The sequence below is a fragment of the Microcaecilia unicolor genome, chromosome 1 (genome assembly GCF_901765095.1).
Source record: "Microcaecilia unicolor chromosome 1, aMicUni1.1, whole genome shotgun sequence".
Classification (NCBI taxonomy): Eukaryota; Metazoa; Chordata; class Amphibia; order Gymnophiona; family Siphonopidae; genus Microcaecilia; species Microcaecilia unicolor.
The window spans coordinates 472477041-472498982 of NC_044031.1; the positions used below are offsets into that span (position 1 = coordinate 472477041).

The window sequence follows — 21942 nt, forward strand, 5'->3', positions numbered from 1 at the left end:
CCTCTCTTTTTAAGGTGATCCATATCGCTTCTTCCTTTCCCCAGTTCCCTGTCATTTCAGTCGCTGCGATATCATTTCTCACATACAGAGCTACTCCTCCACCTTTACGCCCCTCTCTATCCTTCCTAAAAATATTATAGCCTGGTATGTTTACATCCCATTCATGGGAACCATTGAGCCATGTCTCTGTGACTGCAATTATGTCCAAGTCTGCGTCCAACATCAGGGCTTGAAGGTCATGAATTTTATTGCTTAGACTGAGCATTTGTGGTCTTTGCTTTCCACCTACATTTCCTAGTATGTGTTTCGGTTTTAGTGATTTGGGGGTGTCTTTTCTCTTTGGGTACCTTCTCATCTTTTTGTTCCACCTTCCTTGCTTTTTCTTTTTCTTCCGCCTCAGTTTTATTTTTAGGAACATTACAGTGCTGTAGTGGAGCAAAAGAATTTTGTAGTGGCAACACTTGTGCGGGTGGATGCTTCTGTGTCACATGACGAAGTCTGTTGTCATATTGTGATATGACACCCTCCCATTGGTGTATGTTGTAACTGTTACCATGGTGTAAAACCTTCCTCAGCTCTACAGTCGTTGGTTTGTACATGTCATTGATGTCAAGAGAACCAGAACCTGAGTGAACTGCAGTATAACAAATGCAAATCAATCCATTCATAAGTCACAGCATTAGAATGGTTTGGGCAAGGGTACGTTGGTATATATAAATGTAAACACACTGCTGGGTTTTCTGGATGAAAAGTCCTTTTGAAATGTTGGGACTTGTGGATGGATACAGAAAGCTGGATGTGCATACTTTAAGCATTTTTGATTGAACAAACGCATTGATGGAACTTGTTTCCATCCAGAGTCTGCTTCTGTTCATACTGTATGTGATTCGTTGTCTGCAGGTGGTTCAGCAGCCAGCAGGAGTATTTGGAAAGCCAGTGACTGTTCTTCCTCCAATCTCCACCCTGATCATCAGGAAGCCTGGAGAAGGCAGAATGCCCCTAAGCACAATAATTCAAGCCAACCAGTTCCCAGCAGGTAGGAATCACATCAGCCTATGGTTTGGTGGGTTGGGGCTAGGATGGAAACAGTTTTATATACGTATGAGGGTGAGGAGACAGTTCTATAACTTGGCATTGAGATATAGGTGCTTATGACCAGTTCTGTAATGACACTCTTAAGCCATTATAAAATACTATCGCAAAGTTAAATAGGCGTGCCAGAATTCAGGTGCATTCAGTGGCTGATGTTGGCACACCTAAGTGCACCATGTAACATGTACAGTGGCTCTGCCCATGTGTATGTCTCTCGCAGTTACAGGCAAATGTTCTGGAACTTTTCTGTTTCTTATTTTTAGCGTCCATTCTGAAACAAGTTACCCTTCCAGGAAATAAAATTCTGTCGCTTGGAGCATCTCCTGCTGAGAAGAATAAAATCAAAGAAAATAGTACAACATCCTTCAGGTATAAAATTAAAATACACGTAAGCAGAGATACATAGGCAGATATAGATATTTTATGTTATTGGGACCAAATCTGAAACTGCTGAAGCTGCCCCATTTTTCTGCTTTCTTAAGAGAAAGCAAAATACTTAACCTAAAAGGGAATAATATTATGGTTTTCCTATACTAATCGCATGTGCACCTTGCAGTAAATAATGCACGTTAACTGCACTAGGGGTGTCACTTAATGAAAGTTAGTGTGTTCCAATTCCTTTAAGCTTTCAGCTAAGTTGAAATGATCTCTTGAGACTTTAGCAGCAGGACCTTTTGTCTTGTTGCTGCTTGGGTTTCCCTGGCATCCTTCGCCCTCCCCACTCCCATTTCTCCGCCACTACTGCAGTAGCTTTCTTCAGACTGGGAGACATACACTGTGATTTTGTCTGTTAGCCAGCCATCGCCATTGCTGTCACTTGACCAGTAAGTGGAATTCACTTATTATAGAGGGTTGTGAATTCTGCATCTCCCCTCCACTGTAAGTTAAGTTAGCCAAAACACTCATATTAATTAAAAAAAAAAGTGTGCGTATGTAAATATATAATAATTCCTTATCCTGTTAGACCAGTCCAGACAAAATGGCTGTGCCCCCTTCCTACCAGCAGATAGAAGTAAAGAAGTAAAATCTTCCAGTGACATCATCAGTATAAGGGCTGGGTACGCTCTGTAACGGTCCAGGACTGTTTTCTGCCTCCAGCAGATGGTGTAGGTCTGGGATGGTAACAACAACTTTATATATGGGCCTAACTCCCCAAGCACAGTTCACAGCCTGTGGTCTTCATGGCTGCTCCTGGGATTTGGACCATGGCTGTTGCTGTTAGTTGAGCCAGGAGGTGTTCCTTGCTCTGAAGCCTTCAGCCTCTCCCACAGGATGGTGCTTGGTGAAGCTGTGTGGTAGCAGTTCCTGCAGGACACCTACCAGTGGTGGGGTATGTGAGTATGTGCCTTCCCATGGCACAACTGCACAGGGGTTTTTTTTCCCCCGGCAGTGCTTGGTCAGCTGTGCCTTGGCTTTATTTCTCTAGCAGTTTACTGGGGAAGTAAAGCTACTTAAAAGAAAAAAAAAAAGAGGAAAAAGCACATTGACTTTGGATGTAGGGTTCTGACTGGTAAGGATTGGGTAGAAGAGAATGAGCTGCAGTCCTAGACCCCCGGTGAATGCAGATCTGAGTCTCAGGCAGAGGAGGTTTTCAGCTGTAGTCATTATCGAGGCTCAGCAAGGTAGAGCTAGCGGGATCTTCTGGCAGAATAGCACTGCTGGCTGTTTTGTTAGTGGCCCTGGGTGAACCCGGAGAGTGGGCACTGGAGTTCCTCTAGGACACCTGCAAGCTCATTTTCAAAGCACTTAGCCTCCCAAAGTTCCATAGAAACCTATGGAACTTAGCCTCCCAAAGTGCTTTGAAAATATGCCTCCTGATGAAAACTGCGGCAGTTGCACTTGTAGTGGGAACGGTGGCCATTTTTGTCGTCAGCCATGAGGTGAACCCTTGGCCTGGTCCTGCTCCCCTGGGCTGTCCCCGTGAGATCCAGAGAAGTACCAGGAGGGGCCCCAGATATTTTGAGAACCAGGTACTGAAAGAAATTGGGTAGTCAGACCCTGGCAGGAATCTGTCTCCCTAGTGGGGAGGGTTTCTGTAAGTCTGCAGTGATCCCAGGGGACTCTAAGGCTTTCAAGTGTGCCATTAAGTGGCCTTGACTGTTCCTTGAGCCTCTAGAGGAAAATCATGGCCTGTATTCTCCCTGCCCCCCCCCCCCCCCCCCCCCAGATGTACCAGGACTCTAAGAAGAACGTGCTTCTGATGGTTTGGGCTGAGCAGTAGGCTTCCCAAGCAAGGACGCCTTCTCCACAGGGCAGGTGGGTGGCTTCCCAGTGGTGCATCTTTTCCACATTGCCTGCTAGGTTTGGCCTCTTCAGTTGCCATCTAGAAGATCTGGTTTACATGGGCAGGTGCTGAGGGAATTCTGAAGGGGTCCTAGATGTTGAGTGTGCCATACCCACTGCCAGTTCAGTTCTTAGGATGCTCTCTGTTATAAGGCAGAGAAGCCACTGGGACAGGTTGTATGGTTTTGACAGCAGGAGTGCAGACCTCCCAAGTGTGGGGGTGTTATGGTTCAGGTCCAGCTGAGAGAGGCCAATCAGCTATTTGGTCCGCTTTTCTTTTTGGACAGTGGTATCTGAGATGGCAGAACAACAACCATCTGTGGGCAGTTATTGGATTGCCAATCTGTTCTTCAATGCCTGCGTGTGCAAGCTTCCCTTTGGGGCTGCTTGCTGTTCTGACATTCCTTTAGTGACTTCTACAGTACCACCCTCAAATAACTGGAAATACTGGGGGAAGTCAAGGGCATACCAAGAACTGGAGGCACTACTGAACTATTAGGCGTCCTAGTACACTCCTACATTCTCAAATTATCAGAAGACCAGATCACTTATGGGACAAGGAAAACTAGAACATTTGGGGCATTAACCTCTACAGGATACAAGGTACCCAATTTTGATAAGCTGGATCCCTTGGAGGTACAGGTGGACAGCAGTTTTTGCCACCAATACCATGAGTGAGCATGCATTGCCTTGCACCAGTGAGCCCGTGAAGTGGTTTAATGGGTTTTCCCCCTGAAATGGGCATGCCTGCTTTGGACATCCTTAGGGTACCCCCCCCCCCCCCGTGGCAGTCTCCTTTCAAGTGGATGACAGTTAGCTCTTCAGCGGTTGCTCCGCTTGGGGGTGGAGCCGGTTGATTCTCAGGAGCATTACTTAGGCCAGTACTCAAGTTCCTGGTTGTACCTGAGAAGAGTGGCTCCTTCTATCCCATTTTATATCTTAAAGAAGTCAATACCTCCCTGAGGGTACCACACTTCCAAAAGAATCCACTTAATTTGGTATTAGCCTTGGTCAGGCTGGGAGGGTTTTTAACATCCCTGGATTTGACAGAAGCCTAGCTGCTTATCGCACTCCGAGAGGCACACAAACTTCTTATGTTCTATGTCTTCAGCAGGATTTTTCAGTTCAGAGCAATGCCTTTTGGCCTGGCCTCTTCATCCTGCTCCTTTACCAAGGTTAGGCTGGTGGTGGTAACGCACCTCTGCAAGCAGAGAATTTTGGGTTAAATCATCTTGGGCCTACCTCTGCATTCCTTGTCCTTCTTGTCCTTTAGATTGTAAGCTCCTTTGAGCAGGGACTGTCCTTCTTTGTTTTTGTACAGCGCTGCGTAACCCTGGTAGCGCTCTAGAAATGTTAAATAGTAGTAGTAGTAGTACTTCTGCTTATTCAGACAAGGAGGCAATACTACTTCAGTTGGAGTGGCTCAGGTGGTTGCTTTCCTGGACCAAAAGACACAGATGCGGGCTTTGTGGAAGACCATACTTCTTCCAAGGGAGTGCCTGTTCAAGTTGCAGAAGAGAGAGAGAGCCCTCTGTGCTCAGGAAGCTCCTCGGGTGTCTCCATGGTGGTATCTCTGGAGGTTGTTCCTTGGTTGCATTCCCTTCAGAAGGCACTGCAGTCAAGCTAGACTTCTCTTTCCTAGAGCTTCATATATTGCTTCCATTTCCAAGGCTCTCCAGGAGAGGCTGGCAGGATGGAAAAACACAACACATCCTTTCAGGTTGTCTCATTGCTTACGCCCTTCTATGTTGTAGTGACCACAGCTGTAAGCCCCTCGACTCATGCAGGGCTCTCTCTATTACACTCAGAATCAGGGTGGTAAATCCATTAACACAAGATGGGACTTTTCATACAGTGCTGCAGCATTTCCTACCTTTACTGAAGGGGTCCAAAGTTTAGGTCATGTCTGACAATGCCACAGGGGTTCTGTTCATCAGCAGACAAAGAGGTAATCAATATGCAGAACTGCTGTTGGCAGCCGGTTAGTTTTTTCGGTATATTAAAAGCAGGAAGCTGGCAAGAGAATCGGTTGGGCTGCTGGACGACCGAGGGGTAAAAGGGGCGATCAAGGATGACAAAGACGTAGCGGAGAGATTGCATGAATTCTTTGCTTCAGTCTTCACCGAGAAAGATTTGGGTGGGATACCAGTGTTGGAAATGGTATTTCAAGCAGACGGGTCAGAGAAACTTACTGAATTCACAGTAAACCTGGAGGACATAATGGGGCAGTTCAGCAAACTGAAGAGTAGCAAATCTCCTGGACCGGATGGCATACATCCTAGAGTACTGATAGAACTGAAAAATGAGCTTGCGGAGCTTCTGTTAGTTATATGCAATTTATCCTTAAAATTGGGCTTGGTACCAGTGGAGATCCGGGAAATTATAGACCGGTGAGTCTGGCGTCATTGCTGGGGAAAATGGTAGAGGCTATTATTAAAAATAAAATTACAGAGCACATTACTGAGACCAAGTCAGCACGGCTTTAGTGTGGGGAAATCTTGCCTGACCAATTTATTTCAATTCTTTGAAGGAGTAAACAAACATGTGGACAAAGGGGAGCTGGTTGATATTGTGTATCTGGATTTTCAAAAGGCGTTTGACAAGGTACCTCATGAAAAGCTACAGAGGAAATTGGAGGGTCATGGGATAGGAGGAAATGTCTTATTATGGATTAAAAACTGGTTGAAGGAAAGGAAACAGAGAGTGGGGTTAAATGGGCAGTATTCACAATGGAGAAGGGTAGTTAGTGGGGTTCCTCAGGGGTCTGTGCTAGGACTGCTGCTTTTTAATATATGTATAAATGATTTACAGATGGGAGTAACCAGCGAGGTAATTAAATTTGCTGATGACACAAAGTTATTCAAAGTCGTTAACTCATGAGAGGATTGTGAAAAATTACAGAAGGACCTTACGAGACTGGGAGACTGGGCGGCTAAATGGCAGATGACGTTTAATGTGAGCAAGTGCAAGGTGATGCATGTGGGGAAAAAAGAACCCGAATTATAGCTACGTCATGCATGGTTCCACGTTAGGAGTTACGGACCAAGAAAGGGATCTGGGTGTCGTCGTGGATAATACACTGAAACCTTCTGCTCAGTGTGCTGCTGCGGCTAGGAAAGCGAATAGAATGTTGGGTATTAGGAAAAGTATGGAGAACCGATGTAAGGATGTTATAATTCCGTTGTATCGCTCCATGGTGCGACCGCACCTTGAGTATTGTGTTCATTTCTGCTCGACACATCTCAAGAAAGGTATAGTAGAACTGGAAAAGGTGCAGCAAAGGGCAACAAAAATGATAGTGGGGATGGGACGACTTCCCTGTGAAGAAAGACTAAGGAGGCTAGGGCTTTTCAGCTTGGAGAAGAGATGGCTGAGGGGAGTCATGATAGAGGTATATAAAATAATGAGTGGAGTGGAACAGGTGGATGTGAAGCATCTGTTCACGCTTTCCAAAAATACTAGGACTAGGGGGCATGCGATGAAACTACAGTGTAGTAAATTTAAAACAAATAGGAGAAAATGTTTCTTCACCCAACGCGTAATTAAACTCTGGAATTCGTTGCCGGAGAACGTAGTGAAGACGGTTAGCTTGGCAGAGTTTAAAAAGGGGTTGGACGGTTTCCTAAAGTACAAGTCCATAGACTGCTAATAAATGGACTTGGGAAAAATCCACAATTCCAGGAATAACATGTATAGAATGTTTGTATGTTTGGGTAGCTTGCCAGGTGCCCTTGACTTGGATTGGCTGCTGTCGGGGACAGGATGCTGGGCTCGATGGACCTTTGGTCTTTTCCCAGTATGGCATTACTTATGTACTTACGTACTCATAGCCAGGCAGACTCTTTCAGCAGGAATGTTGTGGACCTAGGGGAATGGGACCTGAGAACCCTCAGTCTTCTCTGGCTATGGAACAGGCCTTTATACAAGATCAGTCCAGAATGCGCTTTGGAAGTCTAAGGCATCGGTTAAGGTTTGCTACCTGTCTCCCTTTAGTCTGAAAGTCTAAGTAGCTCATTAAGTTGAGGGTGTTTGAGAACTTATGCAGAGGTTCTGTATGGGGTGTTTTTAAGTGTGTGTGTGTGTGTGTGTTGGATGACTTGAGCTGCTTTGGCAGTGGCATACTGGAAAGTTCCGGACTGCACCAGCCCTTAAACCAGTTATGTCATTGGAAGATTTTAGTTCTCTGCCTCCATCTGTTAGTGGGAACTGTGCAGGAATCAGGAGTCTGTCACCTGCATTGTTGGTGTGTGTGTGTGTGTGTGTGTGTGTGTGTGTGTATGTGTGTGTGGGGGGGGTGATGCTGTTTTAGTATCATATTTTCAATGGTGAGGGACAGGCAAACTCTATAGGACTTCGGGGATCCTGCCTGTCCCTAGTGACTGAAATTGGGTAGGAGGGGGACACTACCATTCATTTGGCTGGTCTAGCAGGATTCATGGAAAAAAATTAACTGTCATGAATAAATTTCACCTTTTAATGCTTCATTTCACTTTCTTCCCACTGGTGACTGTTCTGTGCATTATTTGTGCTGGAAGAACAGAACTGATGATGTGATGATATGGGGCTCCCCCCAGACGACCTCTTGAAATCATTGTGGAGCTGTCGTCGTGCAAGGCATTGAATGTGTTGGCAGCTGCCAGCAGGAGAAATAGGAGCAAAAATAAAACTGGGGTGTCAAAACTGCATTGCAGGAGGGTCACAAACCAGTTTGTTTTTCAGAATTCCCCTATTGAATATGCATGAGAGATATATTTGAGTACAATAGTGGCAGTGAATGCAAATATCACATGAGTATTCATTAGAGAGATCCTGAAAATCTAACTGGTTTGTGTCCCTCTATTGCATCTGACATTGATTATAAAAATTATGTACTTTTTGTTTGCAGTTTTGGTTGTGGAAAGGAGTTTAAATTTCATCTTGTAATTCTCCTGCTTCGCTTGTCAAAGGAAATGGAAGATAAGATGAGCAATTTTTAAAATCAGGCCCACATATGTGTCACCTGCTACAGCTGGACATTGTCAGCATTCCTAGTACTTTCCAGAGTTATTAATATGGCGCTTTCCAGCACTGTCCACCTTATACATAGCCCATTGGTTTCCATTGCCATTGTCTTACATTTGGCACTTTGCTACATCAGGGGCCCCTATGTGAATTCCTGTCACCATGAGACTTTCACATCCTAATCTCTACTGGATTTACCATATTTTAAAAACTATATCGTGCAAATATATTCAAGGTCATTTTAATTATATACTTCTGAGTTGAGGATTTTAAACAGCAGTGGACTTAAACACCATTTGAGCTCTGCTTGTCACAATCCTACAATGAAGCACATTGCCCTTGCATACTGAACTGTAGTTTATAGTTCTCTTAAGCAATCCACTGAAAGATTATGGTATGTTTTGCTAAGTTCTATCAACAAGCTTCTGTGAGACACTGAATGTGATTAAACTTAGAATAAGCAAAACTTTGATTACCCATATTCTTTGTAGCTTTATTTTTAAAAATGTGGTGTTAATTTGGCAAAACTGATGTCCCTTGAGCTATTTTATCAATTCACCGATGTCTACTTGATTACTGATGTTTTGTCCTGTTAGGATTTCCCATAGCCACAAAATAACAACAACAAAAAAAGGCTTAAACTTATTTGTGAAGTGACCCACTTTTCAAAGAAAGACCTTTGACTTGGCTTGGGCTTTCTGGCATCTTTCTTGGAACATTTTGGTACTAATGGTGCTGATTTCCAATGGCAGAAAAGCTTTCCAGAAGCAACATGACTTGGCAGCTAATCTGAGAGACTGGTTTTTAAACTTTTCTGCTCAGCCAGTATGTGTCTTGTCACTGTTCAGTGGAAAAGGCAGCGATCGTACAGCCTGATTTGTAACTTCTACCCGTCCCATCAGATTAGTTCCACATATTGGCTGTCTGATTAATCAAATAATTACAGCTGGCACACCAGGCTGAAATGAACCAATAAGTAGCAAATCAGCGCTGATAGAAGGAAACTAAACACTGCAAAACCCAGTTGAAACACCAGGGGGTGCCAGAGATTCAGCCTTGTATCGGAGCACTGCACATTTATTTCACCTGATTCTGTACTAGGATGGGTGCTGTAACTGATTCAGAGCAGCTTCTGAAAGATTTGACATCACATAATATTAAACTAACACTCAGTAACAGCAGCCCCATGAGTTTTGTTTTTCCTTCAGATGGTAGTATCCTTGCTGGGCAGCAGAGAGCTCCTTTCATTTACACACGTAGTAGAAATAAGCCAGCAGATAAATTTTAGATAAAAGTGGTGTAACAAGGCCACCCATTACTTGGCATAATGGCAGCAATTCTTCTGTATTTAGCTGGGATGCAGACAGCTATTCAAATCTAGTTTAAAAAAAAGGATTCTTAGAACAAAACCTCAAGCTCAATTTAGGCCATCTAAATAGAAGAAAATTTTAACAAAAAGGAATCTTAACTACACATTTCAGAAGGAGATTTTTGTGAAGGGACCTAGGGTCTAGCCTCCTAAAAAGAGGACTGACTCAGTGTCTCAGGGTCAGATGCACTAAATTTAACGAGCTCTTAACGAGCAAGTAGTAAACCCTGGCATGCAGTAAAGACTTTTTTTCCGACGACGGTAGCAGCTAACGAAAATGGAATGCAGATGAGCAAATTGTGTAGAAACCCTATTGTAATGAGATGCACTAACCTTTTCTGATTGCCTTAACGCTGGAAAATCTAACAAGGTCTGTACCTCTTTTTGGGGCTGCGCAGGATAAAACTTGGCCCAAAGTCACAAAAAAAAATCGGGGAACAAAAAAAATACCCCGCTTAAAAAAAAACGCCATTCCCTCCCCCCCGCAGTCTTTAACCCTGCTGCTGAACCCTGAAGAAGAGGTTTTCTGCTCATCACGGCCCCCCTTCCACAATAATAAAAATGTCTTTTTTGGCAGCGCTTCACTCAGCTGAGAGACCTGGAAGTCTCTGAACCAAAGCTAAACGCGTTGTGATTGGCTCAGGGACTTCCAGGTCTCAGCTGAGTGAAGCACTGCCAAAAAAGACGCCCATCCAAAAAAAAGTCTATTTTGGCTGTCATTCCCCCCCTGCAGTAATAAAAACGTCTTTTTTGGTGGTGCTTCACTCAGCTGAGACCTGGAAGTCCCTAAGCCAATCACAACGCGTTCAGCAAAGCTAAACACGCTGTGATTGACTCAGAGACTTCCTGGTCTCTCAGCTGAGTGAAGCACTGCCAAAAAAGACGTTTTTATTATTGCAGGGGGGGAATGACGGCCAAAATGGACGTTTTTGTGGGATGGGCATGCTCAACTGCACTGTCCTCTGGATCGAGCCGCATCGGAGGGGGTGAGCAGCACGGCGTCTTTGGGCGGCACAGGGAGGCTTATTTGTCATGCGCAGAGCAGCCAGCATAACGCTTGGCTGCTCTGCGCATGCTCGACCGGCCAATTGGCCGACTGTTTAACGATGGAATAGAGAATGCAAGTGAGCTACAACGAGCAGCTCATTTGCATTCCCTTTCCTTAATGCATGCCCGTTCCTTACCGATTCGCTAAGGGAATCGGTAAGGGAAGGGCTCTAACAATTGTTTAGTGCATCTGGCCCTCAGATCATAGGATTGGGTGCCACAGCATGAGATCCAGGTTTAGATGCCCTCACCCCCCCCCCCCCACTACTGCATCAGGGTCAGTCTGTCAGGCCTAGGTGCACCATGGTGCTACTCTTTCTATCCAGTGAGGGTTGAATAAGCCTTCCATGTAGGAAGATGGAGAGGGAGGGGAAAAAAAAAGGAGTAGCAAAGCAGAGACAATGTGAATGAAGGAAATAGAATCAACTGGGGGTGGGAGAAACAGATTCTTGAAGTTGGTAAATACATATAGGCGGGAGTTGGTGTGTATTTGTCCAAAGGGGAGGGAGTGAGTATATTGGAAGGGGATATGAGGCTAGGTGTGTGTTCAAAAAATTCTTAGCAACCCCTAACAACAGTTGATGGTAACATACAGAGGTGACAACTTTTCAAAATGATTGGGGGTGCTAAACCCAATGGAAATTACCCCATTCCTGGACACAGTTAAGGAGTTTTCCCAATGTTGAGGGTGCTCAAGAACCCATAGCACCCACAAAAATGTTGTGGAAATCCATGAAATAGAACTTGTTCTCATTATACTTAAAACGTTCAGGAAATTAAACAAACTGGGACAGTTTTCAACTGCATGAGGGACTTGGAGGCCCACAGGTGCTTTGTACATATGAATATATAAGCTAATAATGTCTCCCTGGAGTTTTCCTTTGAACATTTGGAACAGTGAGGGAAAACTGATACTTTGTACCCGTGTAGTTCACACTTATTTTAGGTACCCATGTACTTTCAAAAGTTGTGGAAATTACCCTCAATACGTCCTTTATCTTGAATTTTATGAAATATAAGGGAGCTGTAGTAAGAGGATACAAACCTAGAACTCAAACTTCCAGCACAAGATAACTTCCGGTGAGTTGGTAATGTTTAAGGTATACATTTCTCCAAAAATTCATTATGCTGGACGTTATCCTTTATCAGTAGTAGCTCAAAGTGAGTTACATTCATTCGGCATACAAGATATTTCCCTGTCCCCATAGGGCTTGCAATAGATGGCTGCAGCATGAATTGTAGATGCCCCTAGCTTTACATATAAAAGGCGGTATTCAGCCACTCTCCAGATAACAGGTTTTTGGCTGTCCTAAATTAAGCCACATAAGTATACAGATTAGCTGAATGCGACCTGGCTGTCTGTAGGATTAGGCAGAACACCCATGCTCAGCCTCTGGGCTATCCAGATAGTGCTGGGCCAGTTTGTATATTTTGAGCAACACTATCTGAATATGGCTGCTGAAAATTTGTGGATAGGAGTGGAGGAGTGTCCTAATGGTTAGTGCAGTAGACTGAGAACCTGGGGAACTGTGTTCATTTCCCACTGCAGCTCCTTGTGACTCAGGGGAAAATCACTTAACCCTCCATTGCCCAGGTATAAAAACTCAAGATTGTGAGCCCAGTTGGGACAGAGAAAGTACCTGCATATATACTATATCAAACACTTTGGTTGTACTACAGAAAGGCAGTATATCAAATCCATTGCCATACCATATCATATCCATGTGAAGGCAGTACTATAACATGGCACCTATAGGTGTCTACAGGTTAGGCCTGAGTATTTAACATCAGCCATAGAGCTAGTCTCAGTGTTTTATGGCTAAGGGTTGGTGAAACTGTTGATTCTATAAACCATTATTAAAATGTACTTAGTGAAGATCCACTTCTTATTTCTAGAATAAGCAGCATAAAATGTATTATACTGTTTTGGGATCTTGCCATGTACTTGTGACCTGGATTGGCCACTCTTGGAAACAGGATGCTGGGCTTGATGGACCTTCAGTCTGACCCAGTATAGCAATACTTATGTACTTATTGTATTGCTCTTTTATGGAAGTCTGACCCCCTTAGTTGGTAATATTGCAAGACAACTGCAGGAGGTTGTGGCCACCATTTTGAATCCAGACTTGTTATGGGGCAGGAACAAGTGGGGGGGATTGCTTCTTCCCCACCCTACACTAGACTACCAGGCAAGCCTTAAGATAGGCCAGGGGTCTATAGGGATTGAGGAAGGGGTTTCAAGAGGACAATGCTCTTGGGGGAGGGGCTTTATAAGAGGGACATGCTCAGGGACCCCTCTTCCCGATATTAAGCCTGCTATCTGAGTAGCTAACTGGATTAAGAAGACACTTTTTTTGCTGTCCTAACTTTACCCAGTTAAGGAACCAGGTAGCAGGTTGAATATATACTTGTAACCAGTTAGCCGCTGCACCCAGTCTGATAGATAGTGCGGTGGCCATCAGAGGGAGATATTCAGCAACACTCTCCAGGTAAGTGCTGCTAAATATCCACAGACAGCTCGCAGAGTTGGAGAAATATTGCCCTACTGCATGGCTTGGTGTACAGGAGCACAAAGAAGGATTATCCTAGACTGAGAGGCAAAGTGTGGGGGGTTATTTTATTTTTATTTTATTTATTTTTATTGCATTTGTATCCCACATTATCCCACCTATTTGCAGGCTCAATGTGGCTTACAGAGTTTTGTTATGACATGGATAATATAGGGTATCAGATACAATTGGTAATGTTCAAAGATTAAGTAATGGAAGAGTGAAGTAGGTGTTAGGGAGGATTGTATGTAAAGGGAAATGGCATAGCTGGGTACATGATGGGGTAGTTTTGTAAGGCTATGGGTTCTCTTTGTAGGCTTTGTTGAAGAGATGTGTCTTTAAAGATTTGCAAAAGTTAGTTATTTCGTCGGTAGTTTTCAGGGTTGTGGGTAGTGCATTCCACAACTGTGTGCTCAAGTATGAGAAGGTGGTAGAGTGTGTTAGCTTGTATTTTAGTCCTTTACAGCTGGGGAAGTGCAGATTGAGAAATTTGTGGGATGATCTTATGGCGTTTCTGGGAGGTAGGTCCACAAGATTTAGCATGTAGATTGGGGCATCTGTGTGAATGATTTTGTGTACCAATGTGCAGATCTTGAAAGCAATGCGTTCCTTGAGTGGGAGCCAGTGAAGTTTCTCTCTTAGGGGTTTGCACTTTCATATTTAGTTTTTCCAAATATAAGTCTGGCGGCGGTGTTCTGGGCTGTTTGGAGCTTTTTGATAGTCTGTTCTTTGCAGCCCGCGTATAGTGCGTTGCTTTCAGGTGTTGTTTATAGTAGAGATGACTGTATTATTGCTGCTTTTTAAAACAAAAGTGTTTCCATGTAGGGATGAAGATGACATCAATGATGTGTCTTCCATGGCTGGTGTCAACGTAAGTGAAGAGAATGCTGGGATCTTAGCAACACATTCTGAATTTGTTGGCAGAATTATTCAGTCATCTATAAACGAACCATTCCTCTTCAAAGCTGCTCTTCAAGAGAAAATACTAGATATAGGTAAGAATGAAAGAGGAAGACTTCATTTTTTTTTGTGCAGCATGTGATGTAATCTAACGTACTAAAAAAAAAAAAGCCAGAATGTTTTATGATTTCAACGTGCTAGTGGAAATAGCGCAGTAGCATCACATTTCAACTTGCTAGTCCAGAAATGAACAAATTGTTATATACCTCTCTGATTTATCATTGACTGTAAAGAGATCACTGCAGGTAAAAAAAACAGACTGGGGTTGGTACTCAAGATTTATCCGGTTAACTTGAGTTAACCAGATGAATCTTAAAACCTAAATTTGTCTTCTGTATTCAGTCAAAACATAGGATCCTACATTTTCTGTTGAAAATTCACCTTGATTTAGGAGTTTAAAAAGTTGTGCACCTACATTTAGACCTGCCATTCATTTCTCTTCATTTATGAGCCTAAGGCCCTTTTACTAAGCTGTGCTAGTAGATAGGCTTAACGCACCCTTACACAAGTCCTTCTACGAATAAACCCAAATGACTGTCAGTTAACACCAACTATTGTTATTTATTTGATAATTATATTCCACATTATTAAAATTCCAATATTTGATTCATTGTGGCTTACATTAGTAAATATTCCATACAAATGAGAAAGTAAACAAAAATATAAAAGTGTAAACAGAAATAGAGAAATCTTGTTGAATAGACAATGAGGAGAGATTAATCACTGGAGTTAATACAGTTGCATGAAACAATTAATGTAAGAACGTATTGAAAAGGAAGGCCTTCAGGAATTTATGGAAGGTCAGGTAATTACTAATACATCTGACTTCTCTTGGAGTAGAATTTTACCATTTGGTACCTAAATGAGAAGAATCTCTGGTGAGTTTGGATTTATGTTTGATGTTTTTGAAACTAGGGAAATATTGCATGAGAGAGTCTCTTGCACTTGGTATCGCACTACGAGTGGGAAGGTCATTAATTAATGGCTTATTAATTTGAAAACAGGTCTGTGATCCATACCCAATTTTGGGCAACCTATATAGAATCCGGAGGATGGCTCCTGCCCTGAGTCAGCTTGAAGGGACAAGGACAGTGCCAGGCAAACTTTTATGGTGTAAGCCCTGAAAATGACAAGGACAAATCAAGATCAAGTATACATATAAAGTATCACATCATACCTTATACTATGAGTTTATCTTGCTCTAATATACAATGACTGATATAAATTTATCTTGGGCAGACTGGATGGACCATACAGGTCTTTATGTGTCATCATCTACTATGTTAGAAATCACTGTTCATTGCTTAGTCCTGTTTTCAGTGGCTCCAGAAAATCCCACAATGTGGACATCCCACATATTCTAGGTAGGTACATAATTTTTCATAAATATCCTCAAGCATGACCTTCAAATTAGCTGTAGTTTGTTTTTGATTCATGGTGGTAAAGCTGCAGGCTTTGACTGTCTGGCTTTCCTAGATTTCCAGACTCCAGCAAAGTATACCTGTTTCATTCCACATGCTAGGAAGCTGTGATGTCTGATGTTGGTAAACTGTTTCTATGTCTGATTATCTTATGGGTGCTCCTGCTTTATAGATGGCAGCTGATATGTTGGTGGTGTGTGTGTGTGTGTATATGTGTATGTGTATATATATATATATATATATATATATATATATATATATATATATGTGTGTGTGTGTATTTCCGTGTAAATTCCTCAAGTGTCCCCTAGACTTAGTACTTTTGGAACGAGTAAAACATCAATTTACTTCTGCTCGTTCTACACCACTCAGGATTTTGTAGACCTCAATCATATCTCCCCTCATCCATCTCTTTCCCAAACTGAAGAGCCCTAACCTGTTTAGCCTTTCCTCATATGAGAGGAGTTCCATTCCCTTTATCATTTTGGTCACTGTTCTTTGAACCTTTTCTAATTCCGCTATGACTTTTTTTGAAATACAGTGACTAGAACTGAACACAGTACTCAAGGTGCAGATGCATCATGGAGCGATACAAAGGCATTATAGTATTTCATATATATATATATATACTAAAAAGCAAGGGTGCTGAAAAAAAAGCTGCAGTTGAAAGATCACCTTCAGATTAGCTGAGATGCTGTATTTTTAGATTTTTTTTAAAATGTAAAATCACATTAACGCTAAGAAAAGACCCAATTACTATATGTTTCAATTTCCGTATTCCAGTGATGTCATTGCACATTCCAACATCAGGGTAAAGCCCAGGCTGCCAGCAGAAGCTTGAAAACAATTGAAAAATAATTAGGAACCATATAGAAGTACACAAAAACTATTATATTTTAAGTATGAAAAAGCTCATTTCACCTCTAAAAAATGATGATATACCTAGTATGCAGATAAGACACATTCACTAATATTAATAAATATTAAATAGTAGAGTAAAACCAAGCACCAGATAAATTAAAAATGATACAAATGCTAAGGTCGATCCAACATATTAACCAATTACAGGAGTACTGACAGGTCGCTTTCCAGGTTTCCATGGGGGTGGGGGGTGTCTTGTTTTTCAGTTCTAAGAAGTCTATTGCCACCTCTCCATGATGGTCGCAGTGTCACAACGACACAAAATCTATATTCTTCAAATGAGTTTCCAGTTTGAATGGAATGGTCCACTAGTGGCTTCTCTTTAACTTGTCTTCTGATTTCACTTTTATGTTCCAAGAACATTGAACTTATTTTTGAACTTATATTGAACTTATTTTTGGTCTTCCCAATATAGATGAATCCACATACACAACCCCTACTGTTTTGTAGTTTGAAAACTATCTTAATTTATTTTATTTATTTATTTATTGGTACTTATATCACACATTATCTAAAACAATATCAGTTCAATGTGGTTTACAGTCATTAGAATAAAAAATATTGTAATAGGCAAGAGAGAAAATCTGCAATGGATTCAAATCTCTCCAGGAGCTAGGTAGATAAATGTCTTAATGTTCATTTTACTAACGTATAAGAGAGAGTCGAAGAGTCTGCTTGTACTACCCAATTTCCTTTTCTAAAATTGCCAACACTTTTTATGTTTCAACATTTTTTTATTGATGACAGTCCAAAAAAATAAAACAAACACTTCCAACTAGTATGAAAATACAAATATTCAAATACGAAATTGTACTCAGCTGAACAAAATTATACAATCCATCATCAATCTTTTCCCCCATTTATATCCCCCCCACCCTCTATTTATGTTCCAGCCATTGCTAAAGCAATCCATCTTATTCCCCATTCAACTAATTCCATCTACGAGATAATATAAACAAACCCTCTGGTACTTAATACACACCTCATCAAAATATCTAACCTTGTACCCCCTTGACCGGTCTCCCCTCCCATCCCCCCCATTGTTGTTACCCAACTTGTTGTTCCACATGTATGTCTTCCTCCCCTGCCAATTAGGTATCAATTTCGCAAATCACAAGATGTTGACAATAAGGCTTCTTCCCCTGGCGCTAAGGCTGGACAGGTAAGGGTTCCATATTTGCCAACACTTTTTATATTGTACTTTTACTAACAAATAGATCACCACAGAGTATGATTATATGGGGGGTGGGGGGGAAGCCTCAGGATTATGTCACTGACAAAAAACCTCCCCAATTCAATCACTACTACTACTACTACTATTTAGCATTTCTATAGCGCTACATGGCATACGCAGCGCTGTACAAACATAGAAGAAAGACAGTCCCTGCTCAAAGAGCTTACAATCTAATAGACAAAAAATAAATAAAGTAAGCAAATCAAATCAATTAATGTGAACGGGAAGGAAGAGAGGAGGGTAGGTGGAGGCGAGTGGTTACAAGTGGTTACGAGTCAAAAGCAATGTTAAAGAGGTGGGTTTTCAGTCTAGATTTAAAGGTGGCCAAGGATGGGGCAAGACGTAGGGGCTCAGGAAGTTTATTCCAGGCGTAGGGTGCAGCGAGATAGAAGGCGCGAAGTCTGGAGTTGGCAGTAGTGGAGAAGGGAACAGATAAGAAGGATTTATCCATGGAGCGGAGTGCACGGGAAGGGGTGTAGGGAAGGACGAGTGTGGAGAGATACTGGGGAGCAGCAGAGTGAATACATTTATAGGTTAGTAGAAGAAGTTTGAACAGGATGCGAAAACGGATAGGGAGCCAGTGAAGGGTCTTGAGGAGAGGGGTAGTATGAGTAAAGCGACCCTGGCGGAAGATGAGACGGGCAGCAGAGTTTTGAACCGACTGGAGAGGGGAGAGGTGACTAAGTGGGAGGCCAGCAAGAAGCAGATTGCAGTAGTCTAAATGAGAGGTGACAAGGGTGTGGATGAGGGTTTTGGTAGAGTGCTCGGAAAGAAAGGGGCGGATTTTACGGATGTTGTAAAGAAAGAAACGACAGGTCTTGGCGGTCTGCTGGATATAAGCAGAGAAGGAGAGAGAAGAGTCAAAGATGACCCCAAGGTTTCGAGCTGAGGAGACAGGGAGAATGAGAGAGCCATCAACAGAAATAGAAAACGGGGGGAGCGGGGAGGTGGGTTTGGGGGGGAAAATGAGAAGCTCGGTTTTGGTCATATTTAATTTCAGGTGGCGTTGAGACATCCAGGCAGCAATGTCAGACAAGCACGCTGAAACTTTGGTTTGGATGCAAGGTGAGATATCAGGGGTAGAAAGGTAGATTTGGGAGTCATCAGCATAGAGGTGGTAGGAAAAGCCATGGGATGAGATTAATGAACCAAGGGAAGAAGTGTAGATAGAAAAGAGGAGGGGACCAAGAACAGACTCCATGTGGATAACAATCCACTGGTACCCTTTCAAATCATGACTGTGATTAGGGGCCCTTTTAGTAAAGGGTAGCCATGCAGCAACCTGGAACTACTGTCCCAAACCAGCAATAGTTCGCCTGCAGTGTGCTCCATTTCTGGTGCTGCTGGATTAAAAAAGTAGTGTGGGAGCCCTTACTGCTACCTCACTGGGTGGCAGTAAGTTATCCCCGCAACATAGTAAGAGTAATCTTACCGCATTGCCATTTGTTTTTATTTGGGGGGGGGGGGGGGGGGGCTTTTTACCTGCTGCATGGGTAGGGACAAATGAAAGACCTTTATCGGCTACATTCTTTGAAACATTATAAACTATATCCTTCTTCTGTGCTGTCATCTTTATATGCTGTAATTGTTCCAGTATGGGTACCGGCACCCTCTCCTCCTGTTGTAATAATTCTGTCTCTGATTCTCTTTGTGAAGGTTGCCTATTAGTTTTCTTCCAGAGAAATAATTCAGTAACTGAAAAACTTGATTGCTAATATTAGTGCTTGGGGGTGTAGGCATAGGAAAGGTGGAGGGCATGTGGACATATATGCCTGGTTTTGAATTACAGTAAATGCAGTCAGAGGATAGGCTACAACTACTTATTTCTAAAGTGCTACCAGACGTACACAGCGCTGTACACTTGAACATGAAGAGACAGTCCCTGCTCGACAGAACTTACAATCTAATTAGGACAGACAAACAGGACAAACAAGAGACAAGGGAATATTAAAGTGAGGGTGATAAAATAAGGGTTCTGAACAAGGGTTAGGAGTTAAAAGCAGCATCAAAAAGTGAGCTTTTAGCTTAGATTTGAAGACAGCCAGAGATGGAGCTTGACGTACCGACTCAGGAAGTCTATTCCAGGCATATGGTGCAGCAAGATAAAAGGAACGGAGTCTGGAGTTAGCAGTGGAGTAGAAGGGTGCAGATAATAGAGATTTACCCAGTGAACGGAGTTCCTGGGGAGGAGTGTAGGGAGAGATGAGAGTGGAGAGGTACTGAGGAGCTGCAGAGTGAATGCACTTATAAGGCAATAAGAGGAGTTTGAACTGTATGCGGAAACGGATAGGGAGCCAGGTGAAGTGACTTGAGAGGGCTAATATGAGCATAAGGGGATCAATTGCATATTATAGGTAGGAACATAGGTAGACCTCAATACTGTCAATTGTAGCTGGACTTCACTACCTCCATGATCTATACTTATAGCCCTTCTAAATAAAATTTGGAGAGTTTGGCTTAGGCAAATGCAGGCTTAAGCAGCCTTCTTATGGAACCTGCTGTTTTCTCTGTAATAGGTGTAATGCTGTCATATCTATGAGTAGAGTATATCAATTGGAATGCCATGAATTGTTTGCAACTTTTTCAGAAGGTACTCATGGCAACCTACACACACTATATGTTTATCGACATTCATTTGTTGCCTACAGAGGCGTTTATTCAGTTCATTATGTACAGTGATCTTTAATATAATATACTGGAGGGTGCCATTATAAGAGCTAAACCTAATATATATTCCAAATGGGAATAGGATTGATGCATTATGAAATACATTACTATTGTATTTTCCAGATCCAAAAGGATTGCTATGTAAAGGAGTGTTTTCATCAAGTTTTTCTTATTGAACACCCATGGCTTGGAATACTTTACAACTTCAGCACCCCAATATGCCAACCTTTTTATGGCTGAGCTGGAAGAGACATTTCTGAATACACACCAGACCAAACCTCTAAAATACTACCGGTACATCGATGACATTTTTATGATTTGGACGGAGGGTGAAGAAACTCTGAAACAATTTTATTCTGCCTTCAATACATACCATCCTACAATCAGATTCAAAATTGACTACTCCCCAGAAAAAGTCAATTTTTTGGACACCACGGTCTCAATCAGTGATGGCTGTATACAAACATCTATATACAAGAAACCCACAGACAGATGCAGCTACCTCCACAACTCCAGCTTCCATCCTTCACATACAAAAAGATCCATCATTTACAGCCAAGCCACAAGATACCACCGTATCTGCTCTGACCCAGGGGACAGAGACAGACACCTTAAAAGTCTGACTGCATCCTTCAAACAGGCTACAACCCCAAAATAATCTCCAAGAATATTGCCTCCTCCCTCAAAACATCCAGGGAGAAAAAAGCCACAGTACAAGGAGAAAAAAGCCACAGACAGAATCCCCCTTGTAGTGACATACAATCCAGAGCTGGAAAAACTGAGGAAAATCATAAGAGATCTACAACCTATACTCCAGGAGGATGAATTACTGAAAGAGATATTCCCATCCCCACCAGTACTGGCCTTCCGACAGCCACCCAACTTAAAACACAAGCTAATCAGAAGTAAACTTCCATCACAGACTGAAAAGGAACAGAAGGGCACACTTCCCTGTAATTTATCCGGTTGCAAACTATGCCAAAACATTTCACAGGACCCCACAGTCATCCACAAAGGAAAGATATTCAACATAAAGGAATCTTTCACTTGCTCATCTTCCAATGTGGTATATATCATTCAGTGTAAAAAAATGTAACGAAGGATGCTATATTGGAGAAACAGGCCAGATGCTTAAGACAAGATTCAATTTACATAGACATCACATGAACAATACTGGTGCCAGTAGGGCTCCCACCCCTGTTGGTCAGCATTTTACAGGACCAGGACACTGTACCAGTGACTTCACAGTGAGAATCCTGAAAGGTAACTTTAAAACCATACAAGAACGTAAGACCTTTGAAGTCAGAATGATTGAATATTTTAACACCCAACAGAAAGGACTTAACAAGGATCTGGGGTTCCTAGCCCATTATAAACCATAAAACTGTATGTCTCTGT

At 42.4% G+C, this 21942-nt stretch overlaps 1 protein-coding gene across 1 annotated transcript in view; it reads left to right on the forward strand.

Annotated features, from left to right (window-relative positions):
* Positions 1 to 21942, forward strand: part of TAF4B (TATA-box binding protein associated factor 4b) — a 201075-nt gene that overhangs the window by 51651 nt on the left and 127482 nt on the right. Inside the window, 3 exon segments of the mRNA XM_030188871.1 lie at positions 901 to 1036; positions 1356 to 1461; positions 14167 to 14336. Of these exon segments, the coding sequence (XP_030044731.1) occupies positions 901 to 1036; positions 1356 to 1461; positions 14167 to 14336 (412 nt within the window).